At 39.9% G+C, this 23,097-nt stretch overlaps 1 protein-coding gene across 5 annotated transcripts in view; it reads left to right on the top strand.

Moving 5' to 3' along the window:
• Positions 1–23,097, top strand: part of sap130b (Sin3A-associated protein b) — an 89,154-nt gene that overhangs the window by 48,682 nt on the left and 17,375 nt on the right. For all 5 annotated transcript variants that reach the window (XM_069896407.1, XM_069896405.1, XM_069896403.1 and 2 more), the window contains 5 exons: positions 665–769; positions 3,017–3,375; positions 4,213–4,470; positions 4,728–4,853; positions 17,081–17,184. In XM_069896407.1, the coding sequence (XP_069752508.1) occupies positions 665–769; positions 3,017–3,375; positions 4,213–4,470; positions 4,728–4,853; positions 17,081–17,184 (952 nt within the window). The remainder of the gene's footprint in view (positions 1–664; positions 770–3,016; positions 3,376–4,212; positions 4,471–4,727; positions 4,854–17,080; positions 17,185–23,097) is intronic.

Here is a 23,097-nt window from a genome sequence, read left to right as displayed (position 1 = left end):
TATTATGTCAATCTGGAAATTAGAAGATAACTTGAGAATACAACAATGGTATATAGAAATGAATAAATGTATTCCATTAGAAAAAAATAACATATAATTTAAGAAATAATATTACAATATTTGAACAAATATGGGAGCCATACATGAAACACAATAGAGAAAACCTACCGGGGACATCTACCACCTAAAATGACAGAAGGAGAAGGGAATGAAAAGAATTGACTCAGTGGAAATTCTTGTTTGTTTTTATTGAGTGACAACATTGTTTGAGGGGTTTAATGTATCTTAGATTCTGAACTTTAAATGAATGGGAGGGGAGGTAGGGAGGGAGGGGGGGGAGAAAATGACACTGTATATATTTGAAAAATAAAATGTATGTATCTTGATCAATGTGGTTTATAATGTGAAAAATAAAAAATTAAAAAAAAACCTTTCCTCTGTCTACCTGCCTAACTTGTAATTTTGTTTCAGACTTCTTGTCTATGCAATTTTTCAGAGATTTAGTTGAAGTTCTTGTCCCTCTGAATTCGTTGCCTGGTAAATATTCAGATGTTTGTAATTACAACTTAGTATTTTTCTTCTCTCCAGGTTATTATCTGAAGTAAAAGTGAAGTGTGATATTGTTCACTGGCTTGGTTTAACCTTTCTTGTCCATTGTTTGTAGCATGGCTGTCAGGAAGAGTCTTATTCCTCCACAGCCAACAGAGACCACAAGCCCTCGATTAGATGGCACAATGCGGAATGCTTCAGGGTCCCCACGGCCAGTTGGGTGAGTTCTAAGTCAATCTCTCCAGTCCCCTTATCATTCTTGTGAATCTTTTTCATTGATCATTTCTAGTTTAATGACATTCCTGTTATAGCAAGGCCATCTGAACTGCAATAAGTTTTCCGCATGTCACCTGGGCATCAGCTTGTATAGCTGTCACATGACATCCTAACTCTCGTGCTCAATGCCCTGAACAATGAAGGCAAGCATAGCAGATGCTGCCTCCACCTCCCTACCTATGTCGCCACTTTCAGGGAACTATGTACTTGTTTCTTGGGTCTTTCTGTGTTACAACTGTGAAGAAGGCCCTTCCTTTGTTGAGTGAGTACTGCCCTGGTCTGACCTTCCAAAGTGCAACACCTGCTATTAAACTGCATGACCATTCATTTGCCTTCTGTCTCAGTTAACCAATTCCATCTGCAAGATTATTAACCATTCCACCTACGCTTTTATCCAGACTATTAATATAAATGTAGATCCAGGACCGATCCTTTGGCACACCACTTGTCACAGGCTTCTAGCCTGAAAACCAGAGCTCCACCACAACCCTCTGTCTTCTTCAGCCACCAGTTTTGCATCCAATTGGCTAACTCGCTCTGGATCCCATGGGATCTAATCTTCTAGACCAGACCACCATGTGGAAGCTTATTGAAGCTCTTGCTAAATCCATGTAGACAGCATCCATCTCCATGGCCTCAACAGTATTCTTGGTCTCCTCTTTTTAAAAATAAACCTCAATCAATTTGTGGATGTTTCACAGTTCACAGGGGTTGCATTTTGGATGAGATATTAAACAGCAGTGCTGTCATTTTTTTCTCATTTGGATGAATATCTGAAAATGTAACTCCAGTCTTAACAAATGTACTCTGCTGTTTTCAAGCAAAAGGTGGACAAAGTTAGCTTGAGGTCCATAGTTAGGACCAAGTTAGTGTATCTAAGTTTGCTGATGACACTAAATTGAATTGAAAAGCAAACATGTAGAGTCCGCATTTTTCAGAGAGATTTAGTTAGGATTAAGCAAGTGGGCAAAGGTCTGGCAGATGCCAGTAAATGTAAGGTCATCCGTTTTCAATAGAACTATAATTTCAAAAGTGAAAATTTGCAGCATGTTGTTGTGCATAGAGACCTGGGAGTGCTTGTGCATGAATCGCAAAGATTTGGTTGCAGATGCAACAGTTAATCAAGTAGGCAAGAGGGATGTTGGCCTTCATTGCTGGAGGAATTGAATTTAAGAGCAGGGAGGATCTACAACTGTAAAAATACTGGTAAGACCAGACCTGGAATACTGTGTGCAGCTCTTGTCTTCTTACTTGAGAAAAGATATATTGGCTTTGGAGGTCATGCAGAGAAGGTTCACCAGGTTGATTCCAGAAATGAGAGGGTTAACTTGTAAGGGGAGATTGTCAACTTGGATTATACTCATTGTCATGTAGAAGGATTGGTGATGGGGTGGGAGATGGGAGAGGAAATCTTGCAGACATATAGAATTATGAAAGGAATAGATAAGATGGAAGCAGGGAAGTTGTTTCCACTGACAAGTAAAACTAAACTGAGGATGTAGTCTCTAAGTTCAGGACAGAGATGAGGTGGAATGCATCTCCGAGGAGTAGTGAATCTTGAAATTCTTTGACCAAGCGAGAAGTAGAGGCAGCCTCATTGAATGTATTTAATTCACAGATTTTTCCATAGTAGGGGAGTTAATGGTTATGAGGAGCAGTTGTGTAAGTGGAGCTGAGCCCACAGCCAGATTAGGTATGATCAAATACTGACATTTGAATAATCTTTTAAGTGAAAACCTTGCATACCTTCTAATGTAATTGAGAGCTTTTCATGGTCCTAAGATGTCCTGATAGTACTTTGCAGTGAATTCATTACTTTTGAAGTGTAGGAACTTACCGAGATAATTTGTACAGTGCTATAATAGTGATCTTGTCATCTGTTTTTGAGATCTTGGTTGGGATGTATTATTCCATTTCATTTCCATTCACTCAAAAGGATGCACGAAACTTTCATCCAAAAACTGGCACGACCACAGCAATCCTTCAATACCATGAGAGCAACATCATTTGATTGCTTGACACTGCTTGAGCTTGATTTGTGCCTCAGGAATGAAATGTCCTACAGCCTCTGACTTAGTGCCATCACTGAGTTATAAATAAACCAGTCGATGCTTGGTGATGTAGAATGGATATTCCTTTGTGAGTATTTTGAAATTTGATTTCCCATTCATTCTAACTTTTTTTTCCCCAGAGCAAAATCTAAGCCAGAGATTCATGTTTCCATGACCACACCAGTGGCTGTCACAATGGAAGCGGTCAGCAACCAGAACATGGAACCAATGCCCGTGCCAGGACAGCCATGTTCTCAGCAGCCTCCGCCACCAATCCCAACACTTATTGCAGCAGCTGCTCCCCATCCTCAACCCACTGCCTTGTCAACTGTTACAGCAGCCGTCTCCACTACTCCTCCAATTTCAGTCTCCATGGCTACAGTGGTAGCTCCTCCATCACAACCTGTTGCCATCTCTGTACCTGTCTCCATGAGCTCAACATTACCAGAGGTTAAAATCAAACAAGAGAGTGAGTCTGTGGATTCACTGCCCATATCAAGTAGGTATTCTCTCTGTTTAGTACATGCAAAAATTGACTTTGGTGCAATGAATTTTGTTTTCATCTGGGGATTAAGCTTACAATTCTTTCTGGGAACATGTGGGAGGCAGGTGAATAAAAGTAACTGCTGAGCCCAGCATTGCATGGCCTAGTGGGAAGTATCAGGAGCTCTGTAATCATTCAAATTATTGCCAAGAAAAGCTGTTTTTCTTTTTGTAAATGCCAGGCACGAGCAACCTGTCCTTTCATACTTGCAGGAGAGCAATTGAGCGTGCCTACAGACAGTATCCTCCGCCTACTTGGAGGATGTGAAGGAAGATTGGGGTGGGGGGGTTGCAATATCTGAGGAAGGATCTGATCAGGTAGAAGAGCGCACGGTGCCACATGAATTCCAACCAGAAATGTTCTGACTGTACCGTGTGAACGTCACTGAATACAATGTAGTACCGTGTGCGAGTCACTGAATACTGCTCCCAGGAGAGGGGACAGTTGGTGTGCCTGTCCTCCCAGCTGGCTTACTCATTTACACCTGATAATTAGCAAAGGGATTGGGTTGGAAATGGTCAGGAGGTTCAATAATATGGAAGAGGTAAGGTTGTTTGACTATGTATCTTTGTATTTTCTGAAGTGTTTATTTTTAGATTATTCATTTTTTTTCTCTATTTTTGTCTCTGAATGTCTGAATTTAAATCTTTCCCCTCCTCTTCCCGTTCATCTCTCTCTCCCCTCTCTTTTCTCTCTCTTTCATTTCTCTCTCTCTCTCTCTCGCTCTCTCTCTCTCTCTCTCTCTCTCTCTCTCTCTTCCTCCTCTCACCCTCTGCCATCACGGTCTCCCAGTTGCAGTTTCAACATCACAGAACATGTCAGTGACGTCGCCAGCTCTGACCCCAATGGTGAACAGCCTCAACCTTCCTGGGAACGAGCTGCCGCCAGGTGCGTCTCCCCGAAAGAAACCCCGTAAACAGCAGCACATCATCTCCACAGAAGAAAGTGAGATCATGGAAACAAATAGCACGGATGAGGAAAAGAACAGCAGCAGCAAGCCGATGTTGCTCAAAGCAGAGAAGAGGAAATCCCCACCAAAGGAATATATAGGTAAAATGGGGTCATGGCCAAAACAAGAACTAGCATTGTACTTTGGACAGGAGGAGGGTTTGTAGTCTGAGAGGGATGAACCAATGGTTCTAACCTGGGTGGACGGTTTGGGTTGGGGTAGAATAGCAGTGGTACTAATAACTAAGAGGGGAGGGGAGATGTCTCTGCCTTAGAAACCCTAACCCAAAACAATGCAAATCGTTGCCTTTTACACCTTTCTAAAATGTCACTGTCCAACTGAAATCTTATTTTTGCAGACGAAGAAGGTGTCAGATATGTTCCCGTGCGTCCTAGACCTCCAGTTACATTACTGAGACATTACAGGAACCCCTGGAAAGCAGCATATCATCATTTCCAACGATATAGTGACGTAAAAGTTAAAGGTAAGACTTTACTTTCCATTCCTACTACTTCAGTGAGTATTTTAAAGTTTTTTTTTAATTTATTTTTCACACTGTGAACCATATCAATCAAAATACATGCAAACATTTCCCTCTTAAATATACACAGTGGCATTGTCTCCCCTTTTTTCCCCCCGTACCTTCCCTCCCCCCCCTTGCCACCCCCCTCCAAACCCATTAAACGTTCAACATATACAATACAATAAAACCATTAAACAATGTCATCACACAATGAAAATAAACAAGAAAATTGTGTCATCTACTTTTACACACTGGATCAAGTCATTTTGTCTTCCTATCATTTTATCATTTTAGGGGGTGGAGGTCCGAGGCAAGCCCTTTCTGTTATGTTCCATGTACGGTTCCCAAATTTGTTCAGATAATGTGACTTTATTTTTAAAATTATGTTATTTTTTCCATTGGAATACATTTATTAATTTCCATGTACCATTGCTGTACTCTCAGGCTCTCTTCTGATTTCCCAGTTGACATTATAGATTTTTTTGCTACAGCTAAGGCTATCATAAATCTTTTTTGCGCTTCATCCAGTTTGAGGCCTAATTCTTTACTTCTTATATTACTTAGAAGAAAGATCTCTAGATTTTTTGATATGTTGCTTTTTGTGATTTTATTTAATACCTGATTTAGATCTTCCCAAAAGTTTTTCACTTTCTCACATGCCCAAATTGCATGTATTATTGTTCCCATTTCTTTACAGCGAAAACATCTATCTGATAATGCTGGATCCCATTTCTTTAATTTTTGGGGTGTGATATATAACCTGTATAACCAATTATACTGTATCATACGTAACCTTGTGTTTATTATATTCTTCATAGTTCCAGAGCATAACTTTTCCCATGTTTCATTTGTTATCTTGGATGTTTAAATCTTTTTCCCACTTTTTGGGTTTATAGCTTATTTCATCATTTTCCTTCTCTTTCAGCTTGATGTACATGTTCGTTATAAATCTTTTTATTATCATTGTTTCTGTAATCACAAATTCAAAGCTGCTTCCTTCTGGTAATCTCAATCTATCCTTTAAGTAGGCTTTCAGTTGATGGTATGGAAACATTGTGCCATGAGTTATTCCATATTTGTACTTCATTTGTTCAAATGTTAGTAAATTACTTCCCAAAAAACAATTTTCTACTCTTTTAATTCCTTTTCTCTCCCATTGTCTAAAGGAAAGGTTATCTATTATAAAAGGGATTAGCTGATTTTGCGTCAATAATAATTTTGGTAGTTGGTAATTTGTTTTTTTTCCTTTCTAAGTGAATCTTCTTCCATATATTGAGTAAATGATGCAATACTGGTGAGCTTTTATATCATATCAGCTTTTAATCCCACTTATAAAGTATATGTTCCGGTACCATCTCCCGTATTTTATCTAGTTCTATCTTAGTCCAATTTGGTTTTTCCTTTGTCTGATAAAAATTTGATAAATACCTTAATTGTGCTGCTCTATAATAATTTTTAAGTTTGGTAACTGCAAACCACCTTGGTTGTACCTCTCTGTTAATTAACGCTATCCTCAGTTTCCCCCCTTTCCATAAAAATTTCCTTATTATTCTCTTTAGTTCATTAAAGAATTTCTCTGTTAAGGGAATTGATAACGATTGAAATAAGTATTGTATCCTTGGGAAGACATTCATTTTAATGCAATTTACCCTCCCTATCAACGTTAGTGGTAATTCTTTCCAATATTCTAAGTCTTCCTGCAATTTTTTTATTAGTGGCTGATAATTTAATTTGTACAGGTGGCTTAAATTATTATCTAATCTAATACCTAGGTATCGGATTGCTTGTGTTTACCATTTAAATGGTGAATTTTTTAAAAATTCTGTATAATCCGCATTATTCATTGGCATCGCTTCACTTTTATTTGCGTTGATCTTGTACCCCGATATTTCTCCATATTCCTTCAATTTCTTATGTAGTTCTTTTATTGATATTTCTGGTTCTGTTAAGTATACGATGATGTCATCTGCAAATAAACTGATTTTATACTCCTCTATTTTTATCCCTTTTATTTTATTTTCTGTTTTCATCAGTTCTGACAATGGTTCTATTGCTAAAGCGAACAGTGAGGGAGATAGTGGACATCCCTGCCTAGTTGACCTACTTAATTTAAATTGGTTCAATACATATCCATTTACTGTCACCTTTGCCAATGGTCCATTATATAATGCTTTAATCCAATTAATATATTTTTCTGGTAGATTGAACCTCTGTAGTACTTGGAATAAATAATTCCATTCTACCCTGTCAAACGCCTTTTCTGCGTCTAAAGCTACAGCCACTGTTGGCTTCTTGTTTCCTTGAACTGCATGAATTAGATTAATAAATTTACAGACATTATCCGCTGTTCATCTTTTTTTAATAAATCCAGTTTGATCTTGTTTTACTATTTTTGGTACACAGTCGGCCAATCTGTTTGCTAATAATTTTGCTATTATCTTATAATCTAAATTAAGTAGAGATATTGGTCTATACGATGCTGGTGTTAGTGGATCCTTCCCCATCTTTGGTATTAATGTAATTATTTCTGTCTTACATGAATCTGGCAAGTTTTGTGTTTCTTCTATCTGGTTCATTACTTCCAGGAGAGGAGGAAATAATAACTCTTTAAATGTTTTATAGAATTCTATTGGGAATCCATCCTCTCCAGGTTTGGCGGCTTTTTTAATATATTCTGTACTTCCTCTATTTCAAATGGTTTTATCAGTTTGTTTTGCTCCTCCTTGCAATTTTGGCAGTTCAATTTTAGCTAAAAAACTCTTCTATTTTATTATCTTTCCCCTCATTCTCAGTTTGGTATAATTGTTCATATAATTCCTTAAAGTTCTCATTAATCTCCATTGGACTATATGTAATTTGTTTGTCCTTTTTCCTTGATGCCAATACAGTTCTTTTTCCTTGTTCTGTTTTAAGTTGCCAGGCTAATATTTTGTGTGTTTTTTCTCCTAACTCATAATACTTTTGCTTTATTTTCATTATGTCCTTCTCCACCTTATACGTTTGTAATGTTTCATATTTTTTTTGTCGGCTAATTCTCTTCTTTTTGTTTTATCGTTCCTTGTTGCTAGTTACTTACTATCTCCCTTTCCAACTATTCTATATCCGATTGTAGTCCTTTTTCATCTTAGTTACATAACTTATTATCTGCCCTCTAATGAAGGCTTTCATTGCATCCCATAATATAAGTTTGTCTTTCACTGATTAAGTATTTATTTCAAAGAACATTTTAATTTGGCATTCAATAAATTCTCTAAATTCTTGTCTTTTAAGTAGCATGGAGTTTAACCTCCATCTATATGTTCTTGGTGGGATGTCCTCCAGTTCTATTGCTAATAACAGGGGTGAATGATCAGATAACAATCGAGCTTTATATTCAGTCTTCCAAACTCTCTCTTGAATATGGGCCGACAACAAAAACATAGCAATCCTTGAGTATGTTTTATGCCTACTTGAATAATATGAGTATTCCTTCTCCCTTGGGTGCTGCCTCCTCCATATATCCATAAGTTTCATTTCCTGCATTGATTTAAACATAAATTTGGCCACTTTATTCTTTTTGCTAGTCTTTTGTCCAGTCTTATACAACATTGGATCCAAATTAAGGTTAAAATCCCCTCCTATCAATATATTCCCCTGCGTATCTACTATCTTTAAAAAAATATCTTGCATAAATTTTTGATCCTCTTCATTAGGTGCATATATATTGATCAAATTCCAAAATTCTGAATATATCTGACACTTTATCATTACATACCTCCCTGCTGGATCTATTATTTCCTCCTCTATTTTGATTGGTACATTTTTATTAATTAATATAGCTACACCTCTGGCTTTTGAATTATATGATGTTTTCGCTATGTGCCCTACCCAGTCTCTCCTTAATTTATTATGTTCCACTTCAGTTAGATGCATTTCCTGCACAATTGCTATATCTATTTTTTCTTTTTTCAGGAAATTTAATAGCCTTTTTCATTTAATTTGGTTATGTATTCTATTAATATTTATAGTCATATACTTCAACATGGCCATCTCGTATCCTGTTTACACCTCATTTCCACTTCCTCACCACCACCAACATCTCCCTTTTTCCCCATTTTCATCTCAGTTTTCCCTTTTTGAACTCAATGTATGACAACACTTTTAAAACATAAAATACTTCAACAACTCTCACATCTAATATTCCCTTAACCCCAAATGTCTCCCCCCTCTATGAGTTGCCCCTCATCCCTTGCCGGGAAACCACAACTCCATTCTCCATTTGGATTGCAAACCCGCTCACAAGCGTCAACTGATTTCGCAGTGTCGGTTATTCTCTCCCACCCAACCCCCTCCAGAAAACACTTTTTTCTTCACATATAATAAAGCTCACCCTCTTTTTTTTCCCCCTTACTTTCTTTCTTCCCTTTTCTTTCCCTTCTTTAGTTCTTACTTATACATTATTTTTTACATCTTTATATGTATTTTATCATCGTTCTTCGTTCTTGTTACATCTCTTCATCTCTCCTTCTGTCCTGCAGACATTCTGCAAATTCTCGTGCTTTCTCAGGATCCAAGAACAATCTGTTTTGCTCCCCAGGGATAAATATTTTAAGCACAGCTGGATATCTTAACATAAATTTATAACCTTTTTTCCATAGGATCGATTTTGCTGTATTATACTCCTTCCTCTTCCTTAAGAGTTCAAAACTTATGTATGAGTAAAAAAATATTTTTTGACCATTGTATTCCAATGGTTTTTTTTTGTCTTCTCTAATTTTATTCCTTGCCCTCTCCAGTATATTTTCTCTTGTCGTATATCTCAGAAATTTTACTAAAACGGATCTTGGTTTTTGCTGTGTCTGTGGTTTCGGAGCTAGTCTTCTGTCTGCCCTTTCTATTTCCATTCCTTCCTGTATTTCTGGCATTCCCAGGACCTTTGGGATCCATTCTTTTATAAATTCTTTCATATTTGTGTCTTCTTCATCTTCCTTTAGTCCCACTATCTTTATGTTGTTTTGCCTACTGTAATATTCCATCATATCAATTTTCTGAGCTAACAACTCTTGTGACTCTAACTTTTTGTCACTTTCTTCCAATCTTCTTCTTAAGTCGTTCACTTCCATTTCTCCAGCCGTTTCTCGTTCTTCCACATTTTCTAATCTTTTCCCTATTTCTGTCATGACCAGCTCTATTCTACTCACTTTTTCTTCTGTATTTTTCATTTTTCTTTTCATTTCACTAAATTCTAATGTCAACCATTCTTTTAATGCTCTCATTTGTTCTTGAAAATATTTTTAATCTATATTCTGTCCATCTATTTTACCTTCAATTTCTCGGTACAGATCTTGGTCTTCTTCTTCTTCTTCTGTGTTTGCACCTGTGTTTGTGTCTTCTACTTCTCTTCCTTGTATCTGTGTCTCTTCTGACTTTCCTAATGAGTTGCTTGCCTCACTTTGCTGGGCTTCTTCTTGCTTGGCTTCTTGCTGTTGGTCCTCTTCTTCTGAGCTAGTCATCTGTTGGGCCTCCTGTTGCTGGTCTTGTTTCCTATCACTCCCTTTCCTGTCGCTTTCCTCTTCTTCCAGCTGAGAGCCCTGGTGTCGGGCATCCCTCAGCTGGTCGTGGTGTGTTTGCTCGCTCCTCAGCTGGGCCCCCCCCTCCTGTCGGTGTTCTCTTTTTCCTTAGTGAGCGCATTGCACTGCGCATGCGCGCTTTTGTTTGGCTCAGAGAGCCATTTTGCAGTCCATCGGTCGGGAGGTCATGACTCTGCGGGGTCGTCACCAACCTTGGAAGACAGGCTCTCTTCTCCACGACGGCTCCCTGTTTCTTCATGCAAGTAAGGCCTTCTCCTTTCTCTTCTGGCGTCTTTTCTTCTTTTTTTCCTGTTGTTTTTACTTTTTCCTTCTTGAGTGCCATTTTCTTTCTTTTCTCTACAACTTTATCTTTTATTTGTTATGTTTTGTATTTCTTGAAATTTGTATTTTCTTCACTTTATTTCTTCTTTTCTGGAGAGGGCTGGTATTCCCCTACCGGCCACTACTCCATCACGTGACTCCTCCATTATTTTAAAGTTGTTCAATTCAAAGCCATCAGCCGATCTACCTGCAATGTGTCCTCGTGTTTAGAGACATCAGTGTATCAACATTAACCCTATCTGAAAACAGCTGATTAGATTAGACTCATGACATAGAAATGGGCCCTTGGTCTACATTTCATGCCATCAAGTAGCTATCAACATCAGTGCCATTTTTCAACAGGTGGCCCATGCTCTTCAATGGCTTTGCAATTCAAGTGCTGACCTATGCACTAAAATATTATGAAAGTCTCTGCCTCCACCATCTCCTCGGCCAGTCTGTTTACAGATTCTGACCATCCTCTGGATGAAAAATTCTTTCTCGTATCCTCTTTAAATTACCTACCCCATAACCTTAATCCTGTGACCTATCTTTTTTTTAGCACCTCTGTTATAGGGGAAAAGATTCTTGCTCTGTATACCTTGATTTAGTCTTCCCCTCTGCTCCAAGAAATCAAATTCAGCTTACCCAGTGTCCTTGTAACTGAAACATTTCATTCAAGGAACATCCCGGTGAACAATCCCGAGACTCTCTTGTGCCTTCGTGTCCATCCTGTAATATTAGCATCCAGAATGTGCACAGCATTTCCGGCTTGTCCTCGCTAATGTTATATAAGATTTTTATCCTAATCACCCTGCTCTTGTATGCTGTGTCCCTAATGAGACAAGTGTTCTATATGGCGCTTTAATAATTGCTGCTGAACCTGCTGTAACAGCAGCACTGCTGCTAGTGTGGGCCCAGGGGAGTGGAGACACAGTGCTCTTCTGCAGACCCTGCTGATGGTCCTGATGCCAATGGCTCTGTACAGGCTTTAAACGGCTGTTACTTTTTAAAAAATATAATTACTTCAACCACTGAGGTCTGTGCTGGGCATTGTACCACAAGGGGTTGTAGATTCCGGGAGAGTAGTGGTCCAGAGCAGGGCACCAGAAACAGGGAGCACATCCTCCGTTGAAAAGGAGAAGCATGGGAGACCACCCTACAAGGAAAGTGACCATGGCAGCAGACCAGCAAGGTGTTTGGTGCCTGGAGGAAACACACAGGCTGTGAATGGTTGGCGACTTGCAGTCTAAGGACTTACACTGGAGACTGGCTCATGGGAACTAGGTATCAGAACCAGGATTTGAGAGGGTGCTGAGGGCAAGAAGGGATCCCAAAAGGCCTCGGGCTCTAAAGGGTTCCTGATTAATTCAAAGGTTTGGAACTGGAGCTTGGGCTGCAGACTGTTTGAACAGGAGTCTGTACATCTACAGAGGTTACGGGAAAGCCTTGGGTGAATCTGTGGACATTCTGTGTCTCTGAAAGGACCCCCCCACCCTTCCATTTTGTTTCTCTTTCTCTTATTGTTAGAAATGCTGGGCAATGCTCATGACAACTCATTTTTTGCTTTGAAGCACACAAAGGTTGAAGTATATCATGTATGTTACATTTTTATGTAATATTACATGACCATGAAAGAAAGCTTGAACCTATACATACATGTTGCCATCTTTGGGGATTCTTGGGCTTGTGAAATAGGTCTTTTTGTCCTGAGTACACACCAAGGGCCTTCCATTGATGTCTTACCCCAGTGTTCTCAACCTTTTCCACTCACGTACCACCTTAAGTAATCCCTTACTAACCACTGAGCTCCTATGCATAAGATGCCGTAGGTGCTCTGTGGTTAGTAAGAGATTACTTAAAGTGGTATGTAAGTGGGGGAAAAAAGGTTGAGAACCACTGTCCTACCTTATTAGTTCTACTCCCAAAATGCTCACTTCACACTTATCACAATTAAATTCCATCTTCTATCACTCTGCCCATTTTACAAACTGATCATTACTGTCCTTGCTGTTCACAACAACCACTAATTTTCATGTCATCTGTGATCTTACCATCTAGATTCACATCCAAATGTTTATATAACAAGCAGTAAGGGTCCCAACACAGATTGCTTTGGTGCACTACTGGTCATCAACTTCTAATAACAAAAACACCCTCAACCTTCACCTCCAACTCATTTTATCAAGCCAATTTTTGGTCCAGTTTGCCAACTTGGGCTCTCTCCTATTCAAAGGAATATCCCTTGTGGCACCTTGTCAAAAGACCTACAACTACTAAGATGCAGATAGACCACATCAACTGCACTGCTCTCCAATTCATTTTGTTACATTAAAAAAATGCAGATTAATCCAGTTACTTCCATCTCTCTGACATTGGGCTTGCTGCTTGTAATTATCTGGCTTGTTACTGCAGCCCTCCTTGGAACAAAGTACAACAATAAAGGTTATCCAGTCATCTAGCACCTTGCCTGTATCCAGAATAGTTTTTAAAATCTTTCAGGGTCTCGGCTCGCTCCTCTTATTGCAGCCTGGATCACATCTCATTGCACCCTTGCAAATAGTCCCCCTTTAATCTCACGTAGACATCTAACTCCATTTTAAGGATAAAATGTTCAAGAATTTCCGTGAATTCTTTAACTGCAATATCCCTCTTTGGTGAATACAGATGAGAATTAATTTAAGACTTATTTTCTGTCTCCTTCTGTTGCTGCTCCTTTAGTTGCTAATGTTCCCTACACTTTCCCTGGTTACTTTCTTGACTGTAACAAACAGAAAATATGCTTTGAAGTTTTTCCTAAATTTTGTCCCCTCCCCTACTTTTTCATTAAAAATACCACCTGCACTTTCTATACACCTGGTGGGCCTCTCTACTTTCAGTTCTTCATACCTGCTGTGTGTGTTAATTTTATATGTCCTGCTAACTCTTGGCATCCAGGGTTCGATGTCCTCACTTTCCACTGTTACAGAAATACATTGGCCCTGAACTCTCTTCACATTTGAATAACTTTCAATACTTGGATGTAGACGTAGTTGTTCCTGGTCTACTTTTGCTAGATCCTGTCTTATGATAACAAGAACAGCCTTCCTCCATTCTTCGAGATTCAAGATTCAATTTATTGTTATATAATAAAAACAGTGTCATATTACACAAAATTGCTTTTCCCTGCTGTAATGCACAGATTCGCCATCCGCAGAAATTGCCTGAAGCACCTCTTACAATCAGAGAGAAAGAGAAGCAGAGTACCCGCAAAGTCACCGAGGTTCCATGGATTCGCCTCCAGTGCTCCCGCAGCCCCCACAGCCACACAAACTCCAGTCCAAACCATCGGCAACCCGAGCTCCAGATTTGAACCTCTGATAATATTGGGAATCTTAAATGCCCTCGGCATTCTTTCGCATCCTGGTTCTGATAAGAGTTTCAAGCCAGTTTCCTACAGTCTGAAATCTGGTCCAAGACCTTTGACCACAGTATCCAGCACCATGGGTGGGTTCCTCGTCTCAAGTTACCAGCAGCCCACTGCCTGTGTGGGTCCTTCAGTCACAGAACCCCTCACTGGTTTGCTGCCATCTTGAGTACAGACCCCACTGTCGCAGGATTTTAAATAAAACTACCATCAGCTCTTTTAACGGGCTGTCCAAAGACTGTACAGAGCTGACAGAAGAACTGGGTGGTTGGACCCCGCGGGAGCGCTGTGTCGCCACTCCCCGTGGGTCTGCAGTAGTGCTGCCGTTAAAGCAGCTCCTCAGCACAGCCGTTTATTTTCTTGTCTCTTTCCAGAATTATTTTGAAACTAGCCTATGGTCACCATTTTAAAGCTACTTTCCTATCGACACTTCAATTGCTGAATCCTGTAAGGTTAGATCCCATGCTTCCCCTTCTTTAGCAAGTCTACATAGCAGCTCAAAAAGTTCTGGAAACATTTTTTTAAAAATTCTGTCCCCTGAAATATTTTCACTGTAAGGTAGTCCTGGTTGATATTGGGAAGTGGAAACCCTACAATTCTTGCACCTTTGTGTTTTGCCTACATTTCTGCTTGTCTGTCCATTGCAACAGCTGTTATGTGTCCCTGTAATGTGCTGCCCCATTTTGTTTCAAAGATATGACTGTTTGGAAAATCTGTTAGGATATTGTCCCTCATTAATGCAATGATGGACTTAATTATCATTGCAATGCACCTCCTGTTTAACCTCCCTCCTGCTCAACATCACATCTGAAGATTCTATACACTGAGTTGATGAATTGTCAGTCCTACCCTTCAACCTATGTCTATGTCTGTGATAATTAATACTTTCAATTCATTTGCCTTACTGGTCAGACCTCTTTCAATAAGAGGAAATTTAGCCTGGAAGGAAAATTGTGTCCCTATCCCCTGTTTAATTAATTTAAATACTCTCCAACAGCACTTGCAAACCTTCCTGCACAGGATTTGGACTTGTCCTGTTTCAATTTCATGTACACATCCCACCTTCCCAGAAATTGTCCTGTGATCCAGGCATCTGAAGTTCTCTCTCCTACATCGTCTTTTCAGCCATTCTGTCATCGAACATTTTTTAACACTTTTATTATTTATGTAATATTTTGAGACTAAGGCATAAGAGACCTGAAGTAATAGAAGATTATAATCTTTGAAGTTTTGATTTCTAATCTGAGACATAGGTTCCTAAATTCATGTTGCACAAACTCATTCCTCTTTTTATCTGTCATTAGTACCAATAAAATTGCAAAAATGCTTATCATTTTGCTCTGCTGTTAAAATGTGAAATTATTTAATATTGCTTATGAATTGAGATTTTTGTCATTTAGCAATTAAACAACATGGAGTGGTACCACAAAGACCTTGTTAATACTGTAATAGCAAGACTTGTGTTCCTATGTGCACAGCACAAATTCACAAAATGTCATGATGAATGGCTCATTTGGTGATTGTGGTAGATGCTTATAGATTTAGAATTTATGGTCTTGAACAAGTCACAAAATTTGGTATTTTGTGGCAGCAAAATATACTCAATGTCACTAAAACTAAGGAGCTGATTGTTGGTTTCAGTAAAGGAAACCCAGAAGTATACAATCCAGTAATCACTGAGGGAATCAGAGGTGGAGAAGGTGAGCAAATTTAGGTTCTTGGGAGTCATTATCTCGGAGGATCTTTCCTGGACCCAACACACTAATGGCATCATGAAGAAAGCACGTCATTGCCTCTACTTGCTTAGTTTGATATCACATCAGAAACCCTGGCAAATTTCTACAGCTGTGTGGTGGAAATTGTGATGACTGGTTGCATCGCAGTTTGGGGACTCCAATACCCCTGAGTGTAAAGCCCTCCTAAAGGTCGTGGACTCAGCCCAGAACATCACAGGCAAAATGCTCCCCACTATTAAGAACATGTACAGGGAATATTGCCGTTGAGAGCAGCAGCAATCATCAAAGACCCACACCACTCAGCATACATTCTGTTCTCGCTGCTGCCATCAAGAAAGAGATATAGGTGGCACAAAAACTCGCACCACCAGGTTCAGGAACAGCTGCTAACCCTCCACCATCAGACTCCTCAACAACAAACTCAATCAGAGACTCATTTAAGGACTCTCACTTGTGCATTTGATTGTTTTTATTCTCTCTGTATTGAGCAGTTGGTTTACCTTTGTTATCCTTTTACAGTCCTTTATTTGTATACGCTGTGTAGTTTATTTTTTGCACTACCAATAAGTGGTCGTTCTGCCTCATCAGCAGGAAAAAGAAGCTCAGGGTTGTATGAGATTTCATGTATGTACTCTGACAATAAATCTAAATCTAAATGCTCACCAAGATGAGTGGCATCTTGAAAATGGATTTGAACCTCTAAAACATACATTGGCACTTTGTTTAATATTTTGTGCAAACATACCCATTTCCACAATTCTTTCATTCATCAAGTTTTGGCTTAAAGCTGAAAATCTTGAACTGTGTCTTTTTGCAAACGTTGGCACTGAGCTGAGTTCAAGAAATGTAAATAACCATGCCCAAAATAATTTGTTATTTATGTTATATTTTGAGACTAAGTTGTTATTTAAATGTCAATCTTTCTTTCAATTTTACATTGTGATCCTGGAGAGGAATATTGTTCTAATTCTAGATTTTGAAATGGGTTTGGATGGTGTTCTGCTGTCGACTGTTCCTTTTGGCTCAGGGGTTCTTGGGTTTGAATCTCTCCACCATCAAATGTTACACTCCCTTCATTTAACCATAAAAGGGAATAAAATCTCTTTAACCTTTTTGGTTGATTTGCTTCTCGCTGCGCAGTAACCTTAAACTGATGCTTCCTCTTTTCAATTGCAGAGGAGAAAAAGCCCACGCTACAGGAGATAGCCAATCAGAAAGGCATTGTCTGCAAGGCTCAGGGGTGGAAAGTACATCTCTGTGCTGCACAACTCATGCAATTGGTAAGTGACCTGATGACTGCACACATTAGGAGGGGCTGTACAGGTGCCACTGGATGATTTTGATCGGACTTTTTTTTTATAAAGGCATTAGTGAAGAATGATGACGTATGTCTTTTACTGTATTTTTAAAGCACTTGGCATTGGCTTTTCCATAGTTCCAGTCCCTCCCTGTGCCTTGTGAAGAAGTGTTGTGACTATTCATTTCATGCCTCACAATTCTCATTTCTCTTCTGTGTATGCATCATTAAAGACTATTTAGCTTATTGACCTCATGCTGACTGTCAAAGCAATCACTCCCACACCCCACCCCCCTCCCCAGGTCCCCTTATCAAAATGATATAAACAGTCATTGGTGATGTGATTTTGAGGGGTTTAAGAAAATCCAGAAAATTGAGTGACAGTTATTTCGTAAAGGGGGAAAAAATATTATAATTGTAAAAATGAAACAGAGATAATAAATGCAAAAGATAGAAAATGTTTACTCTTCCAATACTGCAAGAAGAGTGTTGTTATATTAGTGCAGACAGCCCTTTTCAGTAGTGCAACAAGGGGAGTTTCAGGAGCCTGACATCTGAAACTGTTTTTGTACCTAGAGGTGGTGGTCTTCTGCCTGAAGGTGGCAGTGAGAAGAGATTGTGACCAGGCTGACGGAGTCCTTATGATGTTGGTTACCTTCTTGAGCAGCACCTCGCTTGCATGTCTTGAATGGATGGGATGTTAGAGCCTGTAATGGACCTGGCCTTGTTTGCATTCTTCAACAGCCTTCTGTGTTCCAAGGCCCTTGAATTACCAGTCCAGCTATGATGCAAATAGTCAATATACTTTCCACAGTGCACCTATATAAGTCTGATAGAATATTTGACGACATGCCAACTCTCTTCAGACTGCTTAGTGAGGCATTGGTGTGCCTTCTTACTGGTTGCCTCTATGTGCTGGTTCTAGGAGAGGTCCTTGAATCTAGGTCTTAACCATCTCCACCTCCATTTCATCAATTCAGACAGATGATTGGTTCCCTGGCCTCTCTTTCATAAAATTAACACAAAGCTTCATGGTCTTGGGGACCTTGAAAGCAAGATTGTTGATCTGGCACCACCTAATCAGTCTCTCAATCTCCACCCTGTATTCTGACTCTTCATTTCCTGCTATTTGTTCAGCATTGGTGGTGTCATCAGCGAATTTGTCACTTGCGTTAGAGTTGAACTGGCACAGTTGTTCAGGGCATGGAGAAGAGGATAGGCACGGGGTGCCCTTGTGTTAATGGCCACATTGAAGGAAGTGATCTTGCCTATCCACACTGATTGGGGAAGTCAAGAATTCAGTAGCAGAAAGAATCTCAGATTACTGAGTTTAGTCATAAGCTTTGATGATGTTAAAAGCCGAACTGTAGTCAACCAACAAGTCTGTTGCAAGTGTTCTTGAAGTAATCTAATGCAGAGTGGAGGGCCAGTGATAAGGCATCTCCTGTGTGGACAATGGTCCTCAGTTTGTTCGCATCCTTACCCAACCCCTTAATACATTTGTTAGACCCCTAATCCCTTGACTGATCACCACCCAGTTATGTGTCTGGTTTCCCTATGTCCCTTCCCTGATGCCGTCTGATCTTACCAACAACCCCTGCCTCGTGTGATCCATTGGCTATCTCCACCACATTGGAAAGCTTTAGTGTGTTCCCTCATGTGCAAGTGCATTCATTCACTGCCAGGAGGCTTGAAATTGTGACGTCCCTTCATGTCACCACTGTCAGCATCGTATGCACTACTTACTTTGTATTCCCTGATATACATATATGCCTCTGAACTATTTTGGTGTGACTTGTAACCAGAATAAAACTATTATCACTGTGACCATGGGGTTGGTGCTGAGTCTGATTTTAGGCTAGAAATACACATCGTTCGTATACTGGCTCACTCCATACCAAACTGGGAAGTTATGCTGGAATGCAATTGAAGATATTCCACTTCAGCAAATCGGCAATTTAGCTATTTGCAGAAAAAGGTTCAGGTATTTATCTACAGCACGCTATCTCAAATGATGCGCACTAGCCTCTGTCATCACTGCGTTATGTCAAAAGACCCATTGTACAGAGCGCTGAATCTAAATTTATCAGTGGAGCTCTATAAATAGAATGGACTTTGTATTCTGCTGTTAGCTGTGACCTTCATTAAAAGTCGATAACTCAGTGCTAGCTGAAAGTAGCTGTGGCGGCACAGGACACCCAGTACACTGTTATCCTAGTGAAGCTCTGGTGCATTGTTTGAACAGATCCCTATGAGTGATCAGTGTCAGCAGAAGCTGAATTTTGTTTGGTTCACAACTAATGAAGACAGAAAATCATTCATAGTTGAGATCACAAACCAATCTACACAATCTGAGGCAGCAATATGGCTGTACGTTATCTGTCTATGATGGCAGGTAACCTTCACATTCTGACTATTTGGGTTACAGAAATTTGCCCCTGAGGCCATTCACAAGTCACTCCTCCTGAAATTTGAGATGTGGAGCAACATTCAGTCTGAGTTTTATGGCTGGGGTGGGAGAGAGAAAGTCAATCGATACACTTTTATTTTCAATTCCTATCTCTGAACTTGTGTGCTGGTGAAGTACTTTTGCAATGTGGCCCACTTTCCAGGATTGTAAACTACCAGATTCTCCCTCCCCCATCTCCCAAATGTGAGGATCACCTGTACCTATTTTTAACAAGTTCAAACAAATGAGTTGGGAGCAGAGTAGGCCCCTCAGCCTCTTAAACCTGCACTGCCTTTCAGTTAGATCATTGCTGACATGATTGTTACCTTCACTTCACTTTCCTGGTAACCTTTCACCTCATTCATCAAGAATCTACCTCTCTCTGCCTTCAAAATATTCAAAGGCTCTACCTCTGTGAGTATGAGGATTCCAAATAATCACTATTTTATGAGAAAATAAAGCTTGCTTTATCTCTGTCGTAATGCCCAACACAGTAATCTACAAGAGGAAATTATATTATCATATTCTTTCTTCTTTGGCTTGGCTTCGCGGACGAAGATTTATGAAGGGGGTAAATGTCCACGTCAGCTGCAGACTCGTTTGTGGCTGACAAGTCCGATGCGGGACAGGCAGACACGGTTGCAGCAGTTGCAGGGGAAAATTGGTGGGTTGGGGTTGGGTGTTGGGTTTTTCCTCCTTTGCCTTTTGTCAGTGAGGTGGGCTCTGCGGTCTTCTTCAAAGGAGGTTGCTACCCGCCAAACTGTGAGGCGCCAAGATGCACGGTTTGAGGCAATATCAGCCCACTGGCGGTGGTCAATGTGGCAGGCACCAAGAGATTTCTTTAGGCAGTCCTTTGGTGCACCTCTGTCACGGTGGCCAGTGGAGAGCTCGCCATATAACACGATCTTGGGAAGGCGATGGTCCTCCATTCTGGAGACGTGAACCACCCAGCCTCAGGATGTACTAAGTTTCAATGAAGTCACCACCTTGCTTGGTTACACTCCAGTAGATACTGGCCTAGTCTGTCCAAATTTTCCTCTTTGTATAATCTGCCCATTTCTAGTAAATCATCTCCAAATTACTTTAGTGTATCAACATTCTTTGTTAAATAAAAAGACCAATACTGTGCATGCACTCCAGACATGTTCATACAGTATTTCTGTATCTCAGAGCTTTGTACTTTCTGACTGTTTAGATTTTTCCACTCACATACCATTTTAAGAAATCACTTTACTAACCACAGAGCACTACGTGGTATGTGAGTGGGAAAAAAAGGTCAAGAATCACTGGTTTAGATTATATACTTTTTTTTTCCTGCCACCTATTGTGGATGACACATCAGTGCAGCAATTATTTCTGCTGCCACTCTACTTCAGGGCTATGGGTTTCATGCTGTCTGTGTCAAGTTTGCATGTTAATAATATTATATTGCACAAGTAGGCTCTCCAGCCCACTGTTACCATACCCTTGTAGCCCATTTCCATTTACTAGCCTTTGCCTTTCTGGTCCAAGAATTTGTCTTTACATTAAAATGTTTTGAAAGTCTCTACCTATTGAGGCAGTGTATTCCAAATTCCAGCCACCCTCTTGGTCAGTGGTTTTCAACTGCCCCCCAAAATTCACATTCCACCTTAAACAATCCCTATGCCATTGGTGCTCTGTGATTAGTATGGGATTGCTTAAAGTGGTATGTGAGTGGGAAGGAAAGGTTGAGAACCACTGCTCTAGACCCAATTGTTACTGAAATATTTGCTTGAGAAAAATTGTCATTGGCCCATTTCCTATGGAGTTACAAAACTGTGCACATAACAAGTCCATTAGGTATGATTAAAACAGTGTTTTTCAAACCTTTTTTTTCTACCCACATACCACCTTAAGCAATCACATCACAGGTGCTCTGTGATGGCACAGGGAATACTTAACGTGGTATGTGATTTTAGGGGGCCAGTTTGAAAACCACTACTTCTAGGTGAAAAAAATCTTCAGGTTCCCTCCATACCCTTTGCCCTTTAAACGTGTGCCTTTCATTTTAGGAACCGCTGCTGTAGGGAAAAAAAATTTCTTCTTACTATTCCTATCTTTGCACCTCATCACGAGCAGATTCTTCCCGTAGCCTCTTGCTTTAATTTCTTACTACATCACAATATTGACTGGTCAGTTATTAGGCTTTTATAAATCACCTATGTTAGGGGCAAGTATCAAATGGGAGTTGATGGGCATTGGAGGGAAAATAAGTTGTGGGGTGATAATGAAAGAATGAAAAGAGGAATGCAACTGATGAGATGGCCATGCTGGGTTCGGTCATGGAGACAAAGAACCAAGTGGCTGCCTTTTGTATCTTAATAAATAAAATGGACATTTATATTTTCTCACATCATACTTACCTGATCTTTGCCCATTAATGTACCCTCTCTCTATCCCTTTGCAGGCTCGTGTCCTCTTCACAAATGTGCCTCTATAAAATTCAGAATAAGCTGAGTCCGCAGCATTGATCCCTGTGGCACGCCATTCTGCCATTCAGTAAGGATCCATTGCTGCTTACTGTTTCCTGTTGGCCAGTTTCATTAATCTATTTTTCTCAATAAATTTTGATTATGAAATCGAATTACATTAGATCCAACTCCCCTTCATCCATGCACCACAAATACATTAGTCAAAAAGGACAACCTTTTCGCCAAACACGGTTGATTTGCTTGGTTATCTTAATTTTTTTTCTTGCTGTAAAGCCTTTAATAATACTTCTAACTTTTTTCTCTGATGCATTTTGTTAACTTGCCTATAGTTTGTGTTTTCTATCTCCCTTTTTGAAAGTGTCATTTTCTAATCTAATGGAATCTTCCTGGGATTGAGGACACTTGTGGAAATTTTAAGCAACCCACCACTCACTTCTTCAAGACCCTAAAATGAGGTCCATCAGGCCCAAGAGACTTGTCTGCTCAGTGTTCTTAATAGCACTACACTTCAATAGTTTTAGTTTTCAATGATTTGGTGTCATATTACATGGAATTGTTTTTTTCCTGCTGTAAGGCAAACAGATTCATCACCAGCAGAAATTGCCTGAAGTGCCTCTTGCAGTCAGAGAAAAAGAAAGTCACTGAATGTCTGTAGATTTGCCTCTAGCTCTTCCAGCAGCCAAGCTCCAGATCTGAACCTCTGACTTGGTCAGGAACCCTTCAACACCTTTGCCACTGGGAGGAGTCACGTGATGGAGTAGTGGCCAGTCGGGGAACTCCAGCCCTCTCCGGAAAAGTTTTTAAAAAAACACAGAAAACACAAAGGCACAAACACAAAAATTAAAATAAAGTGAAAGTAAAGGTGGGAAGAAAATGGCAGCGAAGAAAGAAAAGTCGAAAGCAACGGGAAGAAGAGAAGAAGAAAAGACATCGGAAGAAGAAGGTGAAGGCCTTACCTGTCCGAGGAGGCCCGCTGTGGAGAGAGAAGCCCGCT

This window comes from Narcine bancroftii, chromosome 9 (assembly GCF_036971445.1).
Source record: "Narcine bancroftii isolate sNarBan1 chromosome 9, sNarBan1.hap1, whole genome shotgun sequence".
NCBI classification, from domain to species: Eukaryota; Metazoa; Chordata; class Chondrichthyes; order Torpediniformes; family Narcinidae; genus Narcine; species Narcine bancroftii.
The sequence above is the reverse complement of the archived record's forward strand: the minus strand, read 5'-3'. Positions and strand labels throughout refer to the sequence as shown.